Source organism: Mesoplodon mirus (genome assembly GCF_964341445.2).
Source record: "Mesoplodon mirus genome assembly, chromosome: 18".
Taxonomy (NCBI): Eukaryota; Metazoa; Chordata; class Mammalia; order Artiodactyla; family Ziphiidae; genus Mesoplodon; species Mesoplodon mirus.
In genome coordinates, this window is record NC_138994.1 from 11,682,656 (window position 1) to 11,709,412 (window position 26,757).

Consider the following 26,757-nt stretch of genomic DNA (forward strand, 5'->3'; position numbering starts at 1 on the left):
ATCCCACAAGCCTCGCAGTGAGACCCCCAAAATATATATCTCTGTGTGTGTGTGTGTGTGTGTGTGTGTGTGTGTGTGTATATATATGTATATATGTATGTATCTTAGAAATCTTAGAAAGAAGAAGCAATGCAATGATACGAACTCTTAGCCAAAGCAGAATATTAAGTCACCCTGGGTTATCACATGAAACTACTTTTTATTTTAAAGTAATGTTTTCTATTTCAAACTGTTACAAAAAGTCTCAACAAAGGCATACCATGTGTGCAACTGGCGTAGCTGGTTTAACATCATCTATTTCAAGAGACCCAGATGGTTCTAAGCAAATTTAGTTGGGTGCTGAAAACAAGGCTTCACCCATAGATCAAACTTAAGTTACTAGAAAAATCATTCTTTCCAGTGTCCTTCATTGCTGAGGTTCTTCCCTAATACGCTTCATATTTTATTTCAATATTTCACTCTGGTGAACATGCCAACCAAGGTGAAGTTGAGTTAATAACAAACTCAAACTCATGACAGATTTCTGATTTCCTTTGAACCTAGGTATGAGTGATAATAAAACACTTCAGCACCAAAAAGCCAATTATTTGGTTTCACCCCTGAGTATCTACTCCATGATGGCATTTAGTTGATGCTTTTCAACACCTATTTATTAATAATCTGATTGGCACAGCCAAAGAAAATTATTACTCCACATAATGGTCTGCACATTCCAAAGGTATTTATGACTGTCTCCTTAAAGGGCTGGAAACAAGATGAAAGATTTTCAGATGCAGCTCCATGAAGTTTTTATTTACCAAGTTTATGTACCAAAAGGCTGTAAAGCCTGATGGACTAGAACCAGGTTTTCAATAGGTATTAGTGGTGAAATGTGATTTAAATTTGATTTAATAGCTTAGTATTGTTCAGACAGAATTACTATCCGTCTCAGAAGATCAAGTACAGAATTTGGTGGGCAACAGCTGACACGCTGCTTGGTTCAAATACAGAGTCTGTGTACAAGCAGAGGAGCAGATGGAAGCAATGCTTTCAGTGCATCAAAAGGAAAAAATTGCTTTGAAACCATGTCCATTGGAAATCATTAACTTCTTTTCTGTAAGGTCAGCTATCATCATCCCCTTGCCTCACTTTTTTTTTTTTTTTAAAGACTAAAATACTAGTGGAGACTTTTGTCCTTGGAGGTGTTTATCAGATAGATGACATCCAGGGATTTTAGAGAGAAATTCATTTTATAAAGATGAAGGCTCTGAATCTAAGAGTGGGAAGATTCAAGTGATCCTTTTTCGGACCTCTATCAAGTCCTTTGCATCATGAGGAAGCGGATCAGTGCCCTGGAAAAAGTTAAAGAACCTTCCAGGCCTGCATGACTGAAGAGATTATTTATTCAATGACTCTTCTTCAACAGAATCCAGAACAGTGTTCACACTTCATACGCACACAATCTTCAGGGCTTAAGTTCACTATTCAGACATCTCAACATCCTGTGCAGAAGGAGTTCTCATGCTCAATTCACTGAACCCAAGACACTACTAGTTATACAACCAAAAAAGAAAAATGTTGCCACTGATCACTGCACAATGCCGTCGACTAACACACGTTTCATTTTTAGGGTTGTTACAGCTTGCAAAACAATGGCCACCTTGGACTTGATGAAATATGGGAACACCAATAACAATAACACATTGAGGGGCTTCCCTGGTGGCGCAGTGGTTGAGAGTCCGCCTGCCGATGCAGGGGACACGGGTTCGTACCCCGGTCTGGGAAGATCCCACATGCCGCGGAGCGGCTGGGCCCGTGAGCCATGGCCGCTGGGCCTGTGTGTCCGGAGCCTGTGCTCCGCAACGGGAGAGGCCACAACAGTGAGAGGCCCACGTACCGCAAAAAAAACAAAAACAAAAAACAAACAAAAAAAACAATAACACGTTGAGTAGACTGGGTGGACCAAGCACTGTTCTGAGTGCTTTTCATGATTAACACATTTAATCTTCACAAGTACCTGATAAGTAGGGACTGTTATTATATCCATTTACAGGGGCACAAAGAGGTGAGTAACATGCTTAACTAGCTGCTAAGTGGCTGACCCAGGAATCAAACCCAATTGGTCTGACTCCAGTGCCTGCAGCCTTCACCTCTTCACCATTCTGCCTCTGTGCTGTTGATGACTACTTTGGAGCAGTAGGACAGGTGGCTTGTCACCTCTTGGGGTCAAGATGTGCCAATCAGGATCCCCTCCAGGTGACTGAGAGCCAAGGAAGGATGGGTTCTGAAACCAGAACTTCCAGGCAGGAGGCCAACAGGTTGCAGGTCCAGGGCTCTGGCCAGTGACCACTCCCCTCCTTCACCTTGGAAAAGTGAACTCAAAAGCTCCCAGAAACATGTGACTACCCAACTTATGTCTGAGGATGCTGCTTCCTGGATGGTAGAAAAGGAGTAGGGACTACAGGCTTTGGAAATGTGAGAACTTAGCACCTTCACTCCAAAAGAACTAACCTGATTAATTTCCCCACTTGCAGATCTTGTACTTGCCAAGGGTCTAACTCTGAAGTGGTTTCCACGAAGCATAACTGAAGTTAGAGAGAAGAAAAGAACAACTGTTACAGAGTATTTGACATGCATCCTCTCACTGAATCCTCCCAATCATCCTCTGAGGTGGGCATTGTTTTCCCCTTTTCACTGCTGGGGAAGTTCAGAACAATGAAGTCCCGTTATCACTGAGCTCCAGAGCTCTGCTTTGGACCCTGTTTGGTTCAAGGCCGGTGAGTTCTCTGAATCTAGTACATTATTCTGCTAAATGCGCCTGGCCAGCTGCAAGCTTTTGGCAGGTTCCTAAAGTGTCCTCATTCAAATGGCTCCAAGACCCAAAGGCTGTCAATCACCATCTGTTTTAAGCAATCCATTCACTGAGCTACCAACAACTGGGCTCAACAAACATAAACACAAAGCTCTAGGTAAATAAACAGGAAAGCTGTGCCTTTTTTTTTTCTTTTTTAAGTGAAGTGCACTGTTTTCCCACAGTAATTAGGTCTCTTCTGAGGGGGAAAGAAAAAGCCAAATATTTGGGAAGCAACTGCAAAGTGACAGGAACTGAGGATGGATTACAGAAAATAGAAGAGGTTTGAGTCTCATGGAACAGAAGAGTTGGATGAATATTTTTTTCAAACCTCAAAAGACCAACATCCAAGGAACTATATTCAATATCCTATGATAGAGGTTGGTTCAAGATGGCGGAGTAGAAGGACGTGTGCTCACTCCCTCTTGCAAGAGCACTGGAATCACAACTAACTGCTGAATAATCATCGACAGGAAGACACTGGAACTCACCAAAAAAGATACCCCACATCCAAAGACAAAAGAGAAGCCACAATGAGATGGTAGGAGGGGTGCAATCACAATAAAGTCAAATCCCATAACTGCTGGGTGGGTGACTCACAAAGTGGAGAACACTTATACCACAGAAGTCCACCCACTGGAGTGAAGGTTCTGAGCCCCACATCAGGCTTCCCAACCTGGGGGTCTGGCAACGGGAGGAGGAATTCCTAGAGAATCAGATTTTGAAGGCTAGTGGGATTTGACTGTAGGACTTCGACAGGACTGGGAGAAACAGAGACTCCACTCTTGGAGGGCACACACAAAGTAGTGTGCGCATCGGGACCCAGAAGAAGGAGCAGTGACCCCATAGGAGACTGAACCAGACCTACCTGCTAGTGTTGGAGGGTCTCCTGCAGAGGTGGGGGGGTGTCTGTGGCTCACTGTGGGGACAAGGACACTGGCAGCAGAAGTTCTGGGAAGTACTCCTTGGCTGAGCCCTCCTAGAGTCTGCCATTAGCCCCACCAAAGAGCTTGTAGGCACCAGTGCTGGGTTGCCTCAGGCCAAACAACCAACAGGGAGGGAACCCAGCCCCACCCATCAGCAGACAAGCAGATTAAAGTGTTACTGAGCTCTGCCCACCAGAGCAACACTCAGCTCTACCTATCACCAGTCCCTCCCATCAGGAAGCTTGCACAAGCCTCTTAGATTGCCTCATCCACCAGAGAGCAGACAGCAGAAGCATGAAGAATTACAATTATACAGCCTGTGGAAGGAAAAACCACATTCACAGAAAGATAGACAAAAAGAAAACGCACAGAACTTTGTACCAGATGAAGGAACAAGAAAAAACCCCAGAAAAACAACTAAATGAAGTGGAGATAGGCAACCTTCCAGAAAAAGAATTCAGAATAATGATAGTGAAGATGATCCAGGACCTCGGAAAAAGAATGGAGGCAAAGATCGAGAAGATGCAAGAACTGTTTAACAAAGACCTAGAAAGAAACAGAGATGGACAATACAATAACTGAAATGAAAACTACACTAGAATGAATCAATAGCGGAATAACTGAGGCAGAAGAACGGATAAGTGACCTGGAAGACAGAATGGTGGAATTCACTGCTGCGGAACAGAATAAAGAGAAAAAAAGGAAAAGAAATGAAGACAGCCTAAGAGACTTCTGGGACAACATTAAACGCAACAACATTCGCATTACAGGGGTCCCAGAAGGAGAAGTGAGAGAGAGAAAGGACCAGAGAAAATATTTGAAGAGATTGTAGTCGAAAACTTCCCTAATGTGGGAAAGGAAATAGCCATCCAAGTCCAGGAAGCACAGAGTTCCAGGTAGGATAAAACCAAGGAGAAACACGCCAAGACACATAGTAATCAAACTGACAAAAATTAAACACAAAGAAAAATTAGTGAAAGCAACAAGGGAAAAACAACAAATAACACACAAGGGAACTCCCATAAGGTTAACAGCTGATTTCTTGGCAGAAACTGTGTAAGCCAGAAGGGAGTGGCAAGATATTTTTAAAGTGATGAAAGGGAATAAACTACAACCAAGATTACTCTACCTGGCAAGGCTCTCATTCAAATTCGACGGAGAAACCAAAAGCTTTACAGACAAGCAAAAGCTAAGAGAAGTCAGCACCACCAAACCAGCTCTACAACAAATGTTAAAGGAACTTCTCTAAATGGGAAACACAAGAGAAGAAAAGGACCTACAAAAACAAACCCATAACAATTAAGAAAATGGTAATAGGAACATACGTATCGATAATTACCTTAAATGTGAATGGATTAAATGCTCCAACCAAAAGACACAGGCTCGCTGAATGGATACGAAAACAAGACCCATATATATGCTGTCTACAAGAGACCCACTTCAGACCTAGGGACACATACAGACTTAAAGTGAGGGGATGGAAAAAGATATTCCATGAAAATGGAAATCAAAAGAAAGCTGGATAGCAATACTCATACCAGATAAAATAGACTTTAAAATAAAGAATGTTACAAGAGACAAGGAAGGACACTACATAATGATCAAGGGATCAATCCAAGAAGAAGATATAACAATTATAAATATATATGCACCCAACATAGGAGCACCTCAATACACAAGGCGACTGCTAACAGCTATAAAAGAGGAAATCGACAGTAACACAATAATAGTGGGGGACTTTTTTTGTTTTTGTTTTTTTGTTTTTTGAAGTATGTGGGCCTCTCACTGTTGTGGCCTCTCCCGTTGTGGAGCACAGGCTCCGGACCCGCAGGCTCAGTGGCCATGGCTCACGGGCCCAGCAGCTCCGCGGCATGTGGGATCCTCCCAGACTGGGGCACGAACCCGTGTCCCCTGCATCGGCAGGCGGACTCTCAACCACTGCGCCACCAGGGAAGCCCCTAGTGGGGGACTTTTAACACCTCACTTACACCAATGGACAGATCATCCAAACAAAATTAATAGGGAAACACAAGCTTTAAATGACACATTGACCAGAGAGATTTAATTGATATATATAGGACATTCCATCCAAAAACAGCAGATTACACTTTCTTCTCAAGTGCACACGGAACGTTCTCCAGGGTAGATCACATCTTGGGTCACAAATCAAGCCTCGGTAAATTTAAGAAAATTGAAATCATATCAAGCATCTTTTCCGACCACAACCTTATGAGATTAGAAATCGATTACAGGAAAAAGAAACGTAAAAAACACAAACACATGGAGGCTAAACAATACGTTACTAAATAACCAAGAGATCACTGAAGAAATCAAAGAGGAAATCAAAAAATACCTAGAGACAAATTACTACAAAAACATGACGATCCAAAACCTATGGGATGCAGAAAAGCACTTCTAAGAGGGAAGTTTATAGCACTACAAGCCTACCTCAAGAAACAAGAAAAATCTCAAATAAACAATCTAACCTTACACCTAAAGGAACTAGAGAAAGAAGAACAAAACCCAAAGTTAGTAGAAGGAAAGAAACCATAAAGGTCAAGAGCAGAAATAAATGAAATAGAAACAAAGAAAACAACAGCAAAGATCAATAAAACTAAAAGCTGGTTCTTTGAGAAGATAAACAAAATTGATAAACCTTTAGTCAGTCTCAGCAAGAAAAAGAGGGAGAGGACTCAAATCAATAAAATTAGAAATGAAAAAGAAGAAGTTACAACAGACCCCACAGAAATACAAAGCATCCTAAGAGACTACCACAAGCAACTCTATGCCAAAAAAAGGACAACCTGGAAGAAATGGACAAATTCTTAGAAAGGTATAACCTTCCAAGACTGAACCAGGAAGAAATAGAAAATATGAACAGACCAATCACAAGTAAGGAAATTGAAACTGTGATTAAAAATCTTCCAACAAACAAAAGTCCAGGACCAGATGGCTTCACAGGTGAATTCTATCAAACACTTAGAGAAGAGCTAACACCCATCCTTCTCAAACTCTTCCAAAAAATTGCAGAGGAAGGAACACTCCCAAACTCATTCTATGAGGCCACCATCACACTGGTACCAAAACCAAAGGTACTACAAAAAAAGAAAATTATAGACCAATATCACTGATAAATATAGATGCAAAAATCCTCAACAAAATACTAGCAAACAGCATCCAACAACACATTAAAAGGATCATACACCATGATCAAGTGGGATTTATCGCAGGAATGCAAGGATTCTTCAATATGTGCAAATCAATCAATGTGATACACCATATTAACAAATTGAAGAATAAAAACCATGCGATCATCTCAATAGATGCAGAAAAAGCTTTTGACAAAATTCAACACCCATTTATGATAAAAACTCTCCAGAAAGTGGGCATAGAGGGAACCTACCTCAACATAATAAAGGTCATACACAACAAACTCACAGCCAACATCATTCTCAATGGTGAAAAACTGAAAGCATTTCCTCTAAGATCAGGAACAAGACAAGGATGTCCACTCTTGCCACTATTATTCAACACAAGTTTTGGAAGTCCTAGCCATGGCAATCAGAGAAGAAAAAGAAATACAAACTGGAAAAAAAGAAGGAAAACTGTCACTGTTTGCAGACGACATGATACTATACATAGAGAATCCTAAAGATGCCACCAGAAAACTACTAGAGCTAATCAATGAATTTGGTAAGGTTGCAGGATACAAAATTAATGCACAGAAATCTCTTGCATTCCTACACATTAATGGTGAAAAATCTGAAAGAGAAATTAAGGAAACACTCCCATTTACCACAGCAATAAAAAGAATAAAATACCTAGGAATAGACCTACCTAGGGAGACAAAAGACCTGTATGCAGAAAACTATACGACACTGATGAAAGAAATTAAAGATGATACAAACAGATGGAGAGATATACCATGTTCTTGGATTGGAAGAATCAATATTGTGAAAATGACTATACTACCCAAAGCAATCTACAGATTCAATGCAATCCCTATCAAATTACCAATGGCATTTTTTACAGAACTAGAACAAAAAATCTTAAAATTTGTATGGAGACACAAAAAACCCCGAATAGTCAAAGCAGTCTTTTTTTTTTAAAATTTTTTATTTATTTTATTTATTTATTTTTGTCTGCATTAGGTCTTCGTTGCTGTGCGTGGGCTTTCTCTAGTTGCGGTGAGTGGGGGCTACTCTTCATTGCGGTGCGCGGGCTTCTCATTGCATTGCCTTCTCTTGTTGCGGAGCACAGGCTCTAGGTGCGCGGGCTTCACTAGGTGTGGCGCACGGGCTCAGTAGTTGTGGCTTGCAGGCTCTAGAGCGCAGGCTCCATAGTTGTGGTGTACAGGCTTAGCTGCTCTGCGGCATGTCAGATCTTCCCGGACAAGGGCTCAAACCCATGTCCCCTGCATTGGCAGGCGGATTCTTAACCACTGCACCACCAGGGAAGTCCCACCAAAGCAGTCTTTGGGAAGAAAAAGACTGAGGGACAAAAATGGAGCTGGAGGAATCAGACTCCCTGACTTCAGACTATACTACAAAGCTACAGTAATCAAGGCAATATGGTACTGGCGCAAAAACAGGAATATAGATCAATGGAACAGGATAGAAAGCCTAGGGATAAACCCATGCACCTATGGTCAACTAATCTATGACAAAGGAGGCAAGGATGCTCAATGGAGACAAGACAGCCCCTTCAATAAGTGGTGCTGGGAAAACTGTAAAAGAATGAAATCAGAACACTCCCTAACACCATACACAAAAATAAACTCAAAATGGATTCAAAACCTAAATATAAGACCGGACACTATGAAACTCTTAGAGGAAAACATAGGAAGAACACTCTTTGACATAAATCACAGTAAGATCTTTTTTGATCCACCTCCTAGAGTAATGGAAATAAAAACAAAAATAAACTGGGACCTGATGAAACTTGAAAGCTTTTGCAAAGCAAAGGAAACTACAAAGACGACGAAAAGACAACCCTCAGAATGGGAGAAAATATCTGCAAACGAATCAACGGACAAAGGATTAATCTCCAAAATATATAAACAGTTCATGCAGCTCAATATTAAAAAAACAAACAACCCAATCCAAAAATGGGCAGAAGACTTAAATAGACATTTCTCCAAAGAAGACATACAGATGGCCAAGAAGCACATGAAAAGCTGCTCAACATCACTAATTATTAGAGAAATGCAAATCAAAACTACAGTGAGGGGCTTCCCTGGTGGCGCAGTGGTTGAGAGTCCGCCTGCCAATGCAGGGGACATGGGTTCATGCCCCGGTCCGGGAAAATCCCACATGCCGCGGAGCGGCTAGGCCCGTGAGCCATGGCCGCTGAGCCTGCACGTCCAGAGCCTGTGCTCCGCAATGGGAAAGGCCACAACAGTGAGAGGCCCGCGTACCGCAAAAAAAAAAAAAAAAAAAAAACTACAATGAGGTATCACCTTGCACCAGTTAGGATGGGCATCATCAGAAAATCTAGAAACAATAAATGCTGGAGAGGGTGTGGAGAAAAGGGAGCCCTCTTGCACTGTTGGTGGGAATATAAATTGATATAGCCACTACGGATAACAGTATGGAGGTTCCTTAAAAAACTAAAAATAGAATTACCATACGACCCAGAAATCCCACTACTGGGCACATACGCAGAGAAAACCATAATTCAAAAAGACACATGCACCCCAATGTTCACTGCAGCACTATTTACAATAGCCAGGTCATGGAAGCAACCTAAATGCCCATCAACAGACGAATGGATAAAGATGTGGTATATATATATACACTGGAATATTACTCAGCCATAAGAAGGAACAAAATTGGGTCACTTGTAGAGACGTGGATGGATCTAGACTGTCATACAGAGTGAGGTAAATCAGAAAAAGAAAAACAAATATCGTATATTAACGCATACATGTGGAACCTAGAAAAATGACACAGATGAACCGGTTCGCAAGGCAGAAATAGAGACATAGATGTAGAGAACAAACATATGGAGACCAAAGGGGGAAAGCAGCGGGTGGGGTGGTGGTGGTGTGATGAATTGGGAGATTGGGATTGACATATATACACTAATATGTATAAAATAGATAACTATTTAATAAGAACCTGTTGTATAATAAAATAAAATAAAATTCAAAAAATTTAAAAAAATGCTCTGATAAACCATAATGGAAAAGAATATGAAAAAGAATATATATGTGTATAACTGAATCACTTTGCTCTACGGCAGAAATTAACACAACACTGTAAATCAACTATACTTCAATAAAATTTTTTTAAAAAAAGAGCAATAGCTAGAAGAATACCAAGGATCATATAATAAAGTCACTACTCACCGCTCAAAATGAAACCATGTAAATGGTTTGCCATATTTGATTCTGATTCTGCCCCTCCTTTTCTTTCTTTCTTTATTCAAAGAAAGTTTCATATTTGAAGTTAAAATCCTTTTCCTTTCTATTCCAGGCTGACAGCTATCATAAATTTGTTGTGAATCTGGTCCATATTTTCATAAACTTTATATTTTGTACAATATGTAAATGTATCCATAAACAATATATTTTTTTAATTAATTAATTAATTAATTTACATTCGGCTGTGTTGGGTCTTTGTTGCTGCACGTGGGCTTTCTCTAGTTGTGACAAGCGAGGACTATTCTTCATTGCAGTGTGCAGGCTTCTCACTGCGGTGGTTTCTGTTGTTGCGGACCACAGGCCCTAGGTGGGTGGGCTTCAGTAGTTGTGGCTCACGGGCTCTAGAGCACAGGCTCAGCAGTTGTGGCACACGGGCTTAGCTGCACCACGGCATGTGGGATCGTCCCAGACCAGGGCTTGAACCCATGTCCCCTGCATTGGCAGGTGGATTCTTAACCACTGCGCCACCAGGGAAGTCCAAACAATATATTGTATTTTTTTTAATCGCTTTATTTATTTATTTGTTTGTTTGTTTATTAACATCTTTATTGGAGTATAATTGCTTTACAATGGTGTGTTAGTTTCTGCTTTATAACAAAGTGAATCAGCTATACATATACATATATCCCCATATCTCTTCCCTCTTACGTTTCCCTCCCACCCTATCTCACCCCTCTAGGTGGTCACAAAGCACCGAGCTGATCTCCCTGTGCTATGTGGCTGCTTCCCACTAGCTATCTATTTTACATTTGGTAGTGTATATATGTCCATGCCACTCTCTCACTTCGTCCCAGCTTACCCTTCCCTCTCCCCATGTCCTCAAGTCCATTCTCTATGTCCCAACAATATATTCTTTTTTTTTTTTGCGGTACGTAGGCCTCTCACTGTTGTGGCCTCTCCCGTTGTGGAGCACAGGCTCTGGACGCGCAGGCTCAGCGGCCATGGCTCACGGGCCCAGCCGCTCCGCGGCATGTGGGATCTTCCCGGACCGGGGCACGAACCTGTGTCCCCTGCATCGGCAGGCGGACTCTCAACCACTGCGCCACCAGGGAAGCCCCCAACAGTATATTCTTAAATGACTTCCCACACTCAAGTTTATAAATTCCTTTAGGAGTTTTTTTTTTTTTTTAACATGGAGAGAGGTAGGGATCTAATATTTTACTTTTTCCATATGAAATGTCAATTGACCCAATGTCATTTCCTGAGAAATTTATCTTTCCAAGCTGCCTTAACTCCTATGTATCAAACTCTCATTATCAGCTTGGGTCTATTTCTATCTTTGTGCCAATACCTCACTTAACTATGGTTATGCTATCTGGTATGATGAATCTCCCTCCTTGTTCTTTATTCAAAAATTATACTGGCTGTTTTTGGACTTTTATTCCTCCATATGAATTTTACAATCAATTTTATGACAATCCTGTTGGGGTTTTGATTGGAATTACATTTAATTTGGAGATTAATTTAGGGAATAATTTACTTCTTTATTGTATTTAGTCTTTCCATCCATGAACATGGAGTATTTATCATGTATTCAGGTCTCTGTTATGCCCTTCAACAAAATTTTGTCTATAAAAATTAGATTGCTCCTAGGTGCCTTAAGGCTGTGTTGGTATTAATGATGGTGTCTGCCTTCAGAGAGCTTTGAATGGGTTAGAGAGACAGTTAAATGAGCAATTACTATACAGGTTGATAAGGGCTGTACTCGGAGGGATGCAAATAGGGTAGTATACAAATATCTATGGTGGTACATATACTGGGCTCTAACCCTTAGGAGGGTTGTACACTTAGAAGCCTAGTGTGAATCATCTCCACCTGCCTTTTCAAAACTTCAAGACACAGCCCAGAGTGTGAAATTACAAGAGAGAACCTAGGGTTTCTGCAATTCAAAAAATCTCCTCTTCGTAAACATCTTTGGCGTGAATAGAATCAGTGTTGATGCTGATAATATTTATGATTAGGCTAATTATTTTGCTGTTTCATTAATGAAATCAGGATATCACCAAAAAGAGAGAGAAGACTGAAAGCTTCTGCTTCGTGACTACAAAAGAAGAAAAACTCACTGTGTAACTTTAAGTTATTTGACATCTCATTGCAACATGTGAATAGTTCCTGTATTTTTATAAGACTTTTTTTTTTTCTTTGCGGTACACGGGCCTCTCACTGTTGTGGCCTCTCCCGTTGCGGAGCACAGGCTCCGGATGCACAGGCTCAGCGGCCATGGCTCACGGGCCCAGCTGCTCCGCGGCATGTGGGATCCTCCCAGACCGGAGCACGAACCCGTGTCCCCTGCATTGGCAGGCGGACTCTCAACCACTGCGCCACCAGGGAAGCCCAAGACTTTTTTAAAGAAGGAAAAATATACACATATAAATAACTTTTTTTGGCTGAACTATATGAGAGTAAGAGTGTGTTGCATGGTACTTCCTTCCTAAATACGTCAGCATGTATTTCTAAGAACAAGGACATTCTCCTATATATCTACAATATAATAATCACAGGCAAGAAATTTAATATTGACTCAAACTATACCACACTATTTTGTACTATATGGTCCAGATTCATTTCCCAACTGTCTTATAATATCTTTTCTGTGTCCTGCACAAGTCCACCCCTTTTGTTAATCCAGAATCTAATCAAGGATTAGGTGTTAAATTCACTTGTCAAATTACTTTAGACTCCTTTAATCTAGGGCAGTCCCCCAGGTTTTTGTTTTGTTTTGGTTTTTGGTCTTTGATGACACATTCTTTTTTGAGGATTTTTGGCTAGTTGCTTTGTGGAGTGTCCCTCAGTTTGGATTTGTCTGATTGCTTCCTCCTCCTGATTGGATTCAGGTTAAAAATTTTTGGCGAGGATAATCCATATTATGATTTGTGACGTTGTGTCCTCAGTGTATCACAATGGGAGGTACATTATGTCATTCTGTCCTATTATTGGCAATGTAAAAAATTTGCTTACTTGATGGCATCCACCAGATTTCTCCACTGTTCGTAATTAATAAATAATCTCTGGGGTGATACTTTGAGGCAGTGTGAATTCCTGTTCCCAAATACTGTTTCACTCAACGGTTTTAGCATCCATTGGTGACTCGTGCTTGAATCAATTATTACTATGGTAGCTGTAAAAGGGTCACCTAGACCTTGACACTTGGTATTGCTTTTCTGGCTCTGCCCACTGGTTTCCTAACCATGGATTCAGGCTCGTCCCTTTGATGTTGCTGCTTTTGACCAGTTTGGTTAACTGTCTTCTTAACTCTTAGTACTAACTGGTCAGCACAGTCAGGTCTTTTTTAGATTTACCAGAGCATCAGTGAGCCAGGCCTACACAGAAAGCGAATACTACTTTGAGCTATATCTATTAATAATAATGATTACTACCAATAAGCTCTAGCTTCCCTGAAGGCAGAGATAACCTGCATCGTGATTCTCCTCAATTAGAGAGCTAGTCCTCATGCTGGATAGATGCACTTTTTGCCCACATGTTTGTTTGTTTTTTTTACATCTAGCTCTCAGATGGCAAACTGTACCACAAAGAGCAAAGGCAACATCTTAAGGAATGAAATATAATCTGTTTTCCATTGTCCTCAAAATGATACTATTAGACACAGACTGACTAAGGACACTGACTTTCTACTTCATGTACCAAAATGGATACTAATCCTTCAAAACTGCAAATGGGGGTGTTTTGTGCAAACTTCTTTTCAGCATGTACTGATGACTTATTAGAGAAAATTGCAGATTTTGTAGGTGGCTGGTTATAATAATCTAAGGTTAAGTTGAAGACATGAGACATCATGTCTAAAAATAAAGCAAATGTTTTTTCCTTTCTATAATCCTCAATTAGAAGCCATTTAAGGAAAGGATAATCAGCTTGAGAGGCTTGTAAATATGGATTCTACAGTTCTCATGGGCTCCCCTGCTTTACAAATTAATTTTAGTACATTTTGAAAAGTGTAAATAAATTATTTTACCCTACATCCATCCATACTGCCCTCTGGATTTTAACATCAATACAAATACTAATACTAATGAAATGAACTTCATGATGACTATTGCAATAACAAATCCTCAATAAATAGAGTTCTCCTTAGATGGTGAAATTCCCTCTTTGTCGGTTGGTAACTTCCAGTGGGAACTATTTGTGGTCAGGAGGAGAACTCTTTTGGCCATGCCTCCAAGGTAATGCAAATTGAGCCAAGTCAAAATATTGAAATGTTTCCTCAAATCATCCAAAGAAGACACCCATCCAGGGGAAGAAACTAGATTTCTCAGGTGGACCTATGTAGTTGACTAAACGAGATAATCTAATTCCCTAAAATCAAGCACAACTCAGTGACTGAAAATGACTTGGTCTTAACCAAGGAGAAAAGGAAATAGTCAGAAGCTGGATTGAAAGCCATGGGAAAGTCCTTCTCAGGGCCAGGGTGCTCTCCATCCGGGAGCAACCAGAACTTTCCTTTTTCTGTCACTCCTCTTCCTAAATAACCTCACTTATTTCTACCTCTGAATCATGACCTTACACCTCTCTCTGAACTCCAGATTCATATATCCAACTCCTTACCTACCATTTCCACTTGGAAGTCTCATTGGTATCTCAAACTGATTTTGTGTCCCTGATGGGGCACTTGACTTCCTGCTTCTCCTGCACTGTTCCCTACCACCCACTCAGGGTCCAAAGACAAAGCTAGAAATCCTGAGGTCATCCTTATTTTGCCCCCATCTGATGCATCAACCCCCAAAGAAAGTCAGTCTGTTTCCAAAATATACCTATCTTTATCCACTGCCGTCTCTCCAGCCCAAGCCACCATCATCTTTGGTCTGGATTCTTGCACTTGCTGCCAACTGGAATCCCTGCTTCTTTTTTTTTTATTTTTTTATTTTTTTTTGCGGTATGTGGGCCTCTCACTGTTGTGGCCTCTCCCGTTGCGGAGCACAGGCTCCGGACGCACAGGCCCAGCGGCCATGGCTCACGGGCCCAGCCGCTCCGCGGCATGTGGGATCTTCCCAGACCGGGGCACGAACCCGTTTCCCCTGCATCTGCAAGCGGACTCTCAACCACTGCGCCACCAGGGAAGCCCTGGAATCCCTGCTTCTATTCCTGCCGTCCTCCCACCACCCTCCACAGAATGGCCAGAGCAAACGTTGAAAAACATAAACCACACACTGTAATATGGCATCCTAAACTGGATGCTGGAACAGAAAAAGGACATTAGTGGGAAAACTGGTGAAACCTGAATCGAGTCTGTAGTTTTGAAAAATGATTCATGGTTATATAAGATGTTAACATTTAGGGGAAGCTGGGTAAAGGGTATATGAGAACTCTCTGCACCATCTTTGCAACATTAATGTAAATTTAAGACAATTCCAAACTAAAAAATTTATTAAAAAAAACCACCCTGAATATCACGTCTCTCCTTTGTTTAAAATCCTTGCATAATTTCCCACTGCGCTAAAGTCCAGCCTCTAGCTACGGCCTCATAGGTTTTACATGATCTGGCTTCTGTTACTTTCTCCATCTCATTTCCTACCAGCCTGCTCTCATTCCTATCGCTCTGGCTGCTGGTTTTCTGACAGTTCCTGGATTATGCCGGGCTGCATCAGGGGCTCGGGCCTTTGCCCTTCTTGTCCCTGTATTAATGTGCTAGGGTTGCTATAACAAAATACCACAGATGGAGTGGCTTAAACAACGCAATTCTATTTTCTCAGAGTTCTGGGGGCTGGAAGTCCAAGATCAAGGTGTTGGCAGGTTTGGTTTCTTCTGAGACCTCTCTCCTCGGTCTAGTATGGCCAGCTTTCCGCTGTGTCCTCACATGGTCATCCTCATGTGGTCTTTCCTCTGTGCTTGCACGTCCCTTATTTTGTGTATCCAAGTTTCCTCTTCTTCGAAGGATAACAGTCAGATGGGATTAGGGCCCACCCTAACGGCCTCCTTTTAACTTAATCACCTCTTTAAAAGCCTTATCTTCAAACACAGTTATAGTCTCAGGTACTCCAACATGAATTCTGGGGGGACACAAACTCAGCTGACAACAGTCCCCTTGCCTGGACAACCCTTCAGAGGGTCGGCTCCTTCCCAGCCTCAGGTCTCACATGGATTTGTCCCCTCTTCTGAGAGGCATTTCCTGACCACATGGCTTCAGCTGAGCTCCCCTCCATCCTATTTATTGCCTTCTTAGCACTTCCTACAACTGGAATCCTTTGTTTGCTTGCGCTTCCCCCCATTCCATGAGTAGTGGAGACCTTGTCTGTCTTCTTGCTGTATCCTCACTGCCTCTTACAATTCATGGCACGTAGCAGGTACTCAAAATTTGTTGACAAGAAATAGTTAAATGACAATTCAGACAAAAGCAGAGTCTCATTAGAAAATCACCTGTAACGTAGTTAATCCCAAGGTAGGACCATAACTGAAGCAATACCTCATATTTGTATAGCACTTTACAGTTTATGAAGTGCTTCCAGGTAAATTAACCTGGACGAATCCTCCACACTGTGATGCAAGCATTATTTATTCTATTTTCTTGATAAAGAAGCCAAGACTCCATTGCTTAAGTCATAGAGCTGGGGCTTCAATACATATCTTTTTGTTTCACAAAGAACAACTCTGTGCTTTTTCATTATGACATAGCTGAACTAGAAACTAAATAAATTCCCCAAACTTGGGGACTTCCCTGGTAACGCAGTGGTTAAGAATCCGCCTGCCAAGGCAGGGGACACGGGTTCGAGCCCTGGTCCGGGAGGATCCCACATGCCGCGGAGCAACTAAGCCCGTGCGCCACAACTACTGAAGCCCGTGCACCTAGAGCCCGTGCTCCGCAACGAGAGAGGCCACCGCAATGAGAAGCCTGCGCACTGCAACGAAGAGGAGCCCCCACTCGCCGCAACTAGAGAAAGCCTGCGCGCAGCAACAAAGACCCAACGCAGCCAAAAATAAATAAATAAAATAAATACATTTATATAAAAAAAATCCAAAAACTTCTTCTAGGCAATTTCCAAGGACAGCTCTGTGAAGGACAGAGCCTCATGCTTCCAGGAACTAAACTGGACATTCTTTCTATCTGATCAGAGAAGTTTCACTGCTGAGGAATAATGGCTAATGAGAAGAAATACAGTGCCCTCCGGCCCCTTTATTGTGTGTGTGGGGTGGTGGTGGTTATAAATATGCTTTTTGTAAACTGTTCTGTTTCCAAGGGTATGAAGAAGTGAAGAAATCTGGAGAACCTGATTTCGTAAGTATTCACTGTTGGTTTTAAATAGCACTTAATATTTCCTTTAAATCTGTAGTTCTCGGCCTTGATGGCTCTTAGGTTCCCCTGGGGGAGCTCTACAAATCCCAGTGACTGGACCCCAATCCCAGACAAATGAAATCAGAATCCTGGGGAGTGGGACGGTGGCATCAGCAAGTCTAAAGCTTCCCACGTCACTTTAATATGCAGCCACGATTGAGAATCATTGGTCTAGATCCTCAGATGGGGTGGGGATGGCATATCCTACGCCCTCCAAAAAGAACATATCAGGTTTGACTGGAGGGTAGACTCTAAAAGTCCACACACTTCTATGTGGAATCTAGAAAAATGGTACAGATGAACTTATTGACAAAGCAGAAATAGAGTCACAGATGTAGAGAACAAACTTACGGTTACCAAGGGGGGAAGGGGGAGGTGGGACAAATTGGGAGATTGGGATTGACATATATACACTACTAAGTATAAGACAGATAACTAATGAGAACCTACTGTTTAGCACAGGGAACCCTACTCAATGATCTGTGGTGACCTAAATGGGAAGGAAATCCAAAAAAGAGCAGATATGTGTATACGTATAACTGAATCACTTTGCTGTACAGCAAGAAACGAATACAACATTGTAAAGCAACTATACTCCAATAAAAATTAAAAAAAAAAGAATAACCATAAGAGCTTGTTAAATATGTTCACTCCCGATTACTCTGCAGATTACTTATTAATTTCAAAGGAACAATGTACCTTTGCAATGAAGAGTTCTAGAAGACACCACCTTAAATAAGTGATCAAATTTAGCATCACCAATAACAGGGCAATGGCATATGAATCTCCTGATGTGACGCGATGGGAAATAAACAACATTACTTCTGTAGTATTCTTGCCAAAGATGTTTATTATGAATCTAATCGCGAGGAAACAATCAGACAAATCCAGATTGTAAACAAGACAACTGACCTGGACTCTTCAAAAATATCATTGTCATTGAGAAAAAAAAGCCAAAGGTACTATTCTAGAATCTAGATTAAAAGAGACTAAAAAGAAGAGATAATCAAATGAAATCCATGATTCTTGATTGAATCCTGTATCAACACAAATAGCTAGGATGTTTTGGAGATAATTTGAGAAATTTTGATATGGACTCATATTGAATAATATTATTCCATCAATATTACATTTCTTGGATGTGATATGGTATTATTATTATGCAAGAGAACGAGAGAACGCTTTTGCTCATAGGAGATACATGCTGAAGTATTTAGGTGCAAAGTGGAATGATACCTGCAATTTAATTTCAAATGTTGTAACTAAATGCATACGTTTTTACCAAAAAAAAAAAAAAAAAAGTCCACACACTTCCAATTGGAGAATTCTGTGTTCCTAGAGGGATAGTGTCAGAAGCACTGCCCTAGACCAGTCTGCACCCTGGACCAATTAAATCAGAATCCCAGGGTGGGTGGAACCCAAGCAGGAGCCATTGTTAAAGCTTCTCAGATGAGTCCAACGTGCAGCCAAGGCTGAGAAGCACTGCTTTTAAGTGGTACCTGCTTTGTTTGGAAGAGGAAGTGGACGCAAAGCTGCCCCCCATTAACCACAATGAACGACAGTAACCTGGCAGCAGCCGACACTTGAATGATAAGCACTGACTCTCCCAGATCTAGATTTATGGCCTTGGACAAACAACAGAGCCTTACTTTGGCATGGTGCCATCCTCCTCAGCACTAATTAAGGCCTAAATAATTCTCATCAGTATGTGCATAAAACAAATGGACCTCAATTTGAGACAACTTCCCCATTGTGTCCTGGTTAATATAATCACAGTTTACAGGTTTTCTCAATCATAAATATACTAGTTTTATTTTAACGAGGAGGAGAAGATATTTAAATCTAGGTATCCCAATTTTTATATTTTTACACTAGATATTGGGTCATGTAAAAAGATGACTTAGGTGGTAATTGATAATAGGATAACAGCATGTACTCTATTCCATCAGTAATCAATATGATTATCACTAGCGTCTTTCAATTTAATTACTGCTTCTTATCGTCACCCATTTCATTAAAGTTTTGGCAGGTAGGGAAGGAAACAGGGTGCAGATAGCAGTATGAAGGATGGTAGCTGAATGATAAGACTATATACCCAGAAAATGCAAAGAAATGCCCTGAGTTTATTAAATAATTTGGCAAAGCAGTGAGACAAGAGAAACATCCACCACTGCACTGCTTTCTTTAGCAATTCTGCATCCCATCAGAAACCCCATACTCATCCCTGGACAGAAAAAGAGCATGCCAGCACACACCATCTGCTTAAGGTTCCAGTTTTGAACCCCTGGACAAAGCTATCTTTTAATGAAGTATTATTACATAAATATATATTTCTCAAGTTCTGATTTGGAAACATTAACAAGTGTGAATGAAAACCAATGGAGTCTTCCTTTTCTGCCTCCAGGGACCAAGCTTGAACCAGCTGGGTAACCAACAGCTGCTGCTGAATATGGAAATTAGAGGAAGAGGAATTGGCAAAGAAGAAGTCTAATCAAGCTGGGGCTGGCCTGTCTGGTCCAATAGCTCAGAAGCAAGACCTGGGGATTTATGGATCAGAGCCAGGCAGAGAGGCTGGGCAAAAACATTTAGGGCCTCTTCAGTGAACTCGGACTTGGGCAAGTTGGGTGCCATGACAGAGAGATAAGGAGCTGGCCCCCCGGGCAGTCTCAGAGCCAGCAAGTTGTGGAGGAGGAGACAACACAGGGTACAATAGCTGGCATTTCTCCCAGAGGAAGCAAATTGTGTTGACATGGACTGCCCACAAGTGCCCTGGGGTTCAGTGCTTCTCTTGCAGGCCAGCCTAAGTCTCAGAGAGAACTGGCCTTTGGCGTGCGTAGAGGGTGCTGACTCTAAGCATGGATCCTGACTTTAGGGTGACTAACCTGGTATTTTAAATTCCTAAGAGAGTAGTGACAAAGCTAAATTCCTAGGAGAGTAGTGAAAAGACCTTAGCACTTGCCAAAAAAAGGGATACAAGACAGTAAATGATAACCATGTGATTTTTTTTTTTAGATTAGACCTGAACTGAGGATAAACCAGAAGATTACACTGGTCCTATCAACCTATAAGGATCAAGGCGAGGCCGCACATCCATTCCATACCTTTACAAATGGAGCGGGTTTTAACTATTCATGAAGACAGGACAGAGCGATAGAGAAAAAGAGAAAGCAAGGCAATTTGTCTAGAAAGATTAGAAGATGTTTTAACCCCCTTTGCCTCCCCCACACCCCATATTTTTTAGATTGTGCCAGGAAAAGCAATTCAGGCACGACTGATCTCTATCACCCTTTTCCTGATGGTCTACAGCTACATCAAAATGGTCAAGCTCACTTCAAGATCCAATGACTGTCAACTGTTCAAAGAAGTACATTTAAGTAGGGAATGCAGCGTAGCCATTAAAAATTACTGGGAAGGATACTTCATGACATGGTAAAAACAGGATGTTGTATGAGTCAATTTTAGGGAAATTGGTTGAAAAGTAAATTCATTAGTACTTTGCAGGATGAACCAAAATGCTAACAGCAGTTATCTCTGAAGTATGGGATTACTACTGGTTTTGCTTTTTTTGTGTGTGTTTTCTAAGTTTTAAGAACCATGTTAATTTTCCAAGCAGAAAAAAAGGGTTCAAGGTACACCGTGCAACACTATTTTAGACAATGAGGCTTTGACGCAGTTGGCCTGCAAAGTACCTCTGATTTCAGGCTGCTGACAAGGACACGGGACTAAACACCTCTGTTAGGTCACCCACCACCAGGGGACGCTAACCATTGAGGATCCTGAACTTACTTGGGGAAGAGTACCCTTGCAGGTTGCATTTTCCTCTCCTCTGAAAAGTTTCAGGAACTCTGGAGAAGGCATTCAGCTGGGATGGATCTATCAAGGGGTCAAATTTGGAGACGTGGTGCATGCCGTTCTGATCTGAGTCTCTCTGACCAGGGGTTAGCAAACTTTTTTTCTGTAAAGGGCCATGTAGTAAATATTCTAGGCTTTGCAGACAACATGAGCTCTGTTGTAAGTACTCATTCTGCTGGTGTAGCATGAAAGTAGCTTAGATATCCACAGATGAATGAATGTAGCTGTGTTCCAAAATAACTTTATTTACAAATAGTTTGTCGAGCCCTGATAATCTTCAGGTTTCCTAACTTAGTTCAAGAAGCTGAAGTGACCGGGCATAAGCCACGGCAGTCCCTGTAGATAGATGGGTCATTATGGAATGTCACTCCTCAAGTGCTTTCCATTCCAAGGGTTGACTAGTGGTGACTCTTCACACTGAAGGAAGGGACGCCCATTAACGCGCTTATGTTTTTAGTCATTTAATATGTTGGTTCCCCTCCAAACTAAACCGCGAGTCCCTGGAGTTTGAGAAACAGGTCGGAATTTTTAACACCATCCATGCAGCTCACACAGTGACATCTAAATAGAAAGTGCTGGATGTGCTCTTGTTGAATACTGAGTGAATGAACCAGTGTTCTCCCTCACCATGCTGGTGTGAAATGTAGTTCTTGGGTGACTCCTCTTGGGAACCACTCAAGCTCTGTCCAGGCAGACTCCACCTTGAATGGGACACCCTGAGTTCTGCACAAACACACCCATACCTTCTAGAAGAATTTGTTCTTGTCAAGGGCAGGAAATTTCTAGGAGATGTTTCTAGAAGATGTCAACATGAAGAAACAGAGTCAGCCTGGCCAAAGCTGTCCCTTCTAGAGAGTTTCTTAGTTTATCTCAGTGACTGTTTTCACATAAAAAGGTTTTCAAATTGACAACATTTATGACCTTAGATGGTTCTTCCGGGCACTTAGGTATCTCCATGACCTCCTGCATTTTTTTTTTTTTTTTTTTTTGCGATACGCGGGCCTCTCACCGTTGTGGCCTCTCCCGTTGCAGAGCACAGGCTCCAGACGCACAGGCCCAGCGACCGTGGCCCACGGGCCCAGCCGCTCTGTGGCATGTGGGATCCTCCCAGACCGGGGCACAAACCTGCGTCCCCCGCATCGGCAGGCGGACTCTCAACCACTGCGCCACCAGGGAAGCCCCCTGCATCTTGTTTTGCATCTCCTTGACTCAATGACGGCACCAAAGGGGTCACCTTGTCAGAACTCTCTTACTCATTTTGACACAGCCTCAATTTTCATCTTTCTCCACAAATGCAAAATATGAAAATGAAGTAGAAATTAATAAGTGAAGCCCTGCAGCTTCTAGATACAGGTTCTTCCCTCAATGTGTCCTGATGGAACCCACAACCCAATGTCAGGGTGAGGTTCTTGTAGGTCAAACCATCCACTCCCAAGGGGATGGGGATTTAGAAATATATCGCCCCGACAGAAAGAGGTGGGGCAAAAGCCAGGTCAGAAGTGAATTTTAAGCAATACTAATAAACAAAGTTCTTGGCTAAAATTTAGCGAGAGTCAGAATGCCTCACGAGGTAAACATCTGCTAGAGGGTTACACTGATTTTTAAGGTGGGATTTGTGTGCGTGTGTGTGTGAACATATGCACAGCCCAGAAAATATGTGTATACGTGTATGTGTGCACACATACACCTGATTGCATTCATTCTTCTAAGCAAATGTCACTGAGAAGATTTGTGTTCAATCCAATGATCTAGAGTTCCAAGGTCCCCATCAACCTTCTTGATCCCCAGTGACAATCACTCCAGATGACAGAGATTTCTGCACAGAGGCCATGGAAAGTACAGAATGATGAGAAGAAAAGCCAGAGCTTCTCTGAGGTTCCAGGCACAGATCGTGCTGCTGGCCCTGGCCACACAGGAGCTGTGAGGGGCTCTCAGAGTCCGTGAGGGGACAGCACGGTATGGATTGGGGCGGGGCATGGGGTGGGGTGGCAAGGGGGCTACTCACGCTGTTGTTGCTTCCTTTGTTGTCCTCATACTTGGTTTCTATATGAATGGAGAATTTTGGCAGAAAGGAACACTATGGAAAAAAAGAAAAGTTTCATCAACATACCGTTTTTTCTCTCTTCACATCTTCAGTTTAGCCTCTGGCTGCTCTCCTGACCGTTTGGTTGTGAGCACTGTCCATGATCAGAAATGTTAAGATACTAGGTCCATGTCCGTGTGCAAGGAAAGCCACCTTTTTGGCAACGTGAACACGATTTCATCCAGGAGTCAGGCCAGAGGGAATAACTAAGCAATCAGGCAAGTCGCCGAAGAGGACATTTCCAAAAAGAATATGCTTTATGAGTCCGACCACAGGCTTTAGAAGAGCAACCCCCTGGAACAGAGACAATTCCAGTTCCAGGGTGCTTCACTTCAGGGAGTAGCTGCCACTGCTGGATGCCTGGGAACCAGCCTTAACCATGATGTACATATTCATATAAAGCTAGAGGCGGTAGCGTAGAGCTTTAAGATTATAAGTTACTTAGGCCTACCCAGATGACCCAGGATAATCTTTCCAAGGTAAAGTCAATTAATTAGCAACCTTCATTCCATGTGCAATCTTAATTCAGGTTCCAGCAATTTGAACATATACATCTTTAGGGAGCCATTATTCTGCCTAACACAGGGTGGAATGTGTGTGTGTTTGTTTTCTGTCTTTTTACTCTTGAATAAAATATCTAGAATTTGGTGTAAAAAAATAAAGATTATAAATTACTGAAGTCAGACAGACCTGGTTTTAGTTTTGGATTTATCACTTGATAGCCATGTGACTTTGGACAAGTCACTGAACTTGTCTGAACCCCAGCAATATTGAAACAGGTAAAATAATGATTACTTAACAGTGACATTGTGAGGGTTAAATAAAATCATGTGCATAAAACGTAACAGTGCTGGGCATCAAGCCAACTTTGCACAGAGGGCAGCAAATCAGTATGAGGCTGCAGCTGAACTTGACGTAAAAGGCGGCCTCTCTTTTTGTCAGCACAGGGGACAAAAACCCCAAATGCACACCATCCTGGCGTCCCCGTCTCCTTGAGCCCATTCTGTGTATTCAGTAGACTATAAGGGTTAGCGTAGCTTGAGAAGAGGATTTTGATGGATGTCGATGTAGCCTTCCTCCTGCAGGCACTGAGCAGGGCATTCACCTTCTCTACCACCAGAGATGGGATTGAAGACTACTGGCTAAAACGACCTAGCAACTCCACTGGGAGCTGCTGGTGTTGGAGGAGTGAGGCTTGGGACAATACGCTCACAGTCCAAGAGGTTGGCTCCTTTATTTATTTATCCAACGTACACAGAGCACATATTCTATACCTGGCACTGGTCTAAGAGCTTCCAAGTTCTAATTCCTTTATTCCTTGTCACCATCCTATGAAGTAGGAACTATTATCATCAGCCCTGTGTTAAAGATGAGGAAACGGAGGCACAGAGAGGTTAAGTAAATGGCCCATGATCACATAGGTAGTGAGTAGTAGAGTTGGGATTGAAAGTCTGGCGGCCTGGTCCCCGAGTCCATGTGCTTGATGACCACCCCACTGGTTCTCAGCATGGGATCTCTGAACCTGTAGCAGCAGCACCCTGGAACTTCTCAGAAAGGCAAATTCTTGGGGCCAACGTCAGACCCAGTGAATCAGAAACTCTGGGGATGGAGCCCAGGCATCTGTGTTTAACAAGCCCTCCAGGGATGCTGATGCAGGCTTAAGTTGGAAAACCACCTCACTATACCACGCACGGGAAGGAAAGAGAGAGAATGCATTACCTAAAACCCCGAGGTCCACAACATGCAACCTCGCCCCACACGGTCACCCCATCATGACCGTGATCTCCTTTCAGCCCAGCTGAGGCCCCCCCAAATGGCATCTGTGCAAGAAGGCAGAGGCCTTCGATGTGCCACTGATAATTCTTCTGACATCACATGCCTGTGTGCATTCGGTGTTCATCTGTCTTAATCTGAGTGAAACAAGCAAGCTGAACGTGACTAAGGAAACATGGAAACAATCAATCCCAGTAATTGCCTTTATGGAGAATGAAGCCCTGCGATCATTCATTAACACTTTCTTTGCTGTCTCCTCTCAAACCTCTCACTGCACAACTGCTGCCCTCACACCCAGACCCAGGGAGTTCTCCAAGGAGGGGCCTCCCATAGTGAATCGAGATGGAGCGGCTCAGAGCCCCACGGTAGAGCTCTCAATCAACACGTGAACTTGAGGACACACACCTGCAGAGACCCTTTTAAAAATAACAAGCTTCAGGTGAACCGATTTGTCCTTTTTAACCCATAATTCATGAGGCTAAATCCAACGTGTGCACAGTACAAGGTGGCGAGAGAACAGAGCTGTCCAGGGTGGGGAGGTGGGTCTGGGTGCGTCAGAGTGGAACCCCGCAAGGAGTTTTTATCGGTTGAATCTCTAAACCACTTAACTAAGGTCAAACAAATGAATTTTAGCATTTGGGTATTAAACCCAAATACAAAATGCAAAACTCTTATGCAAGTTAACAGATGTTGTTATTTTTGAGTCAAGGACTTAGGTTATTTTCATGTCAGAATGGCAACCCTGCCAGAGGCTAGAAGTGCACCTGGTTTCCGCAAGGCAGACCGGGGTCAGCCAGGCCAGCTCCAGGCTGGTCAGTGCTGTCTCCTTCAGCAGTGGTTTGGGACTGATAATCCCCTCGGGATAGCTGATGGCTGGTTCTCGGAGCCTTGGAGTGTGTACTGTCTCATGGTAAAATCAGAAGTATCTCTGGCTCGGGGCATTTTTAGTGCTATCACTAAAATCTTTCTGGCCAGCAGCTTTTTATCCATCTTGAGATAAACTCCTGCTTACCCCCAAGCAGGTTAGCATCCCTAAAAATCCAGCCCTCTAATCCTAGTCGAGTCTGAACTGTTAAGCAAGGCTTTTTTTCCTTTCTCCCTGGCTGGCTCCCTACTGCATCTCACCACCGAGGTTATCTTAAACCCTCTTCCCTTCTCAAGACCCCGCACCTGGTTTCACTCTTCCTCCCTCGCAGTTGATAATTTTGATTCATAGTTTAACGAAGACACAGACCACGTGACAGAAACACCTACAACTTCCTTCTCTTCCATTGTCGCAAATCTTCTGCTTATTCCTTTATTTTTTTAAAAATTTATTTATTTAATTTATTTTATTTTTGGCTGTGTTGGGTCTTTGTTGCTGCATGCGGGCTTTCTCTAGTTGTGGCGAACGGGTGCTACTCTGTTGCGGTGCATGAGCTTCTCAGTGTGGTGGCTTCTCTTGTTGCGGAGCATAGGCTCTACGCGCGCGGGCTCAGTAGTTGTGACTTGCGGGCTCTAGAGCGCAAGCTCAGTAGTTGTGGTGCACGGGCTTAGTTGCTCCGTGGCATGTGGGATCTTCCCGGACCAGGGCTCGAACCCATGTCC

General features: G+C 42.4%; 1 protein-coding gene across 1 annotated transcript in view; it reads right to left on the minus strand.

Annotated features, from left to right (window-relative positions):
* The window catches only part of PITPNC1 (phosphatidylinositol transfer protein cytoplasmic 1), a 262,313-nt gene that overhangs the window by 65,320 nt on the left and 170,236 nt on the right, over positions 1-26,757 (minus strand). The window contains exon 5 of the mRNA XM_082602735.1: positions 23,320-23,391. Within this exon, the coding sequence (XP_082458861.1) occupies positions 23,320-23,391 (72 nt within the window). The remainder of the gene's footprint in view (positions 1-23,319; positions 23,392-26,757) is intronic.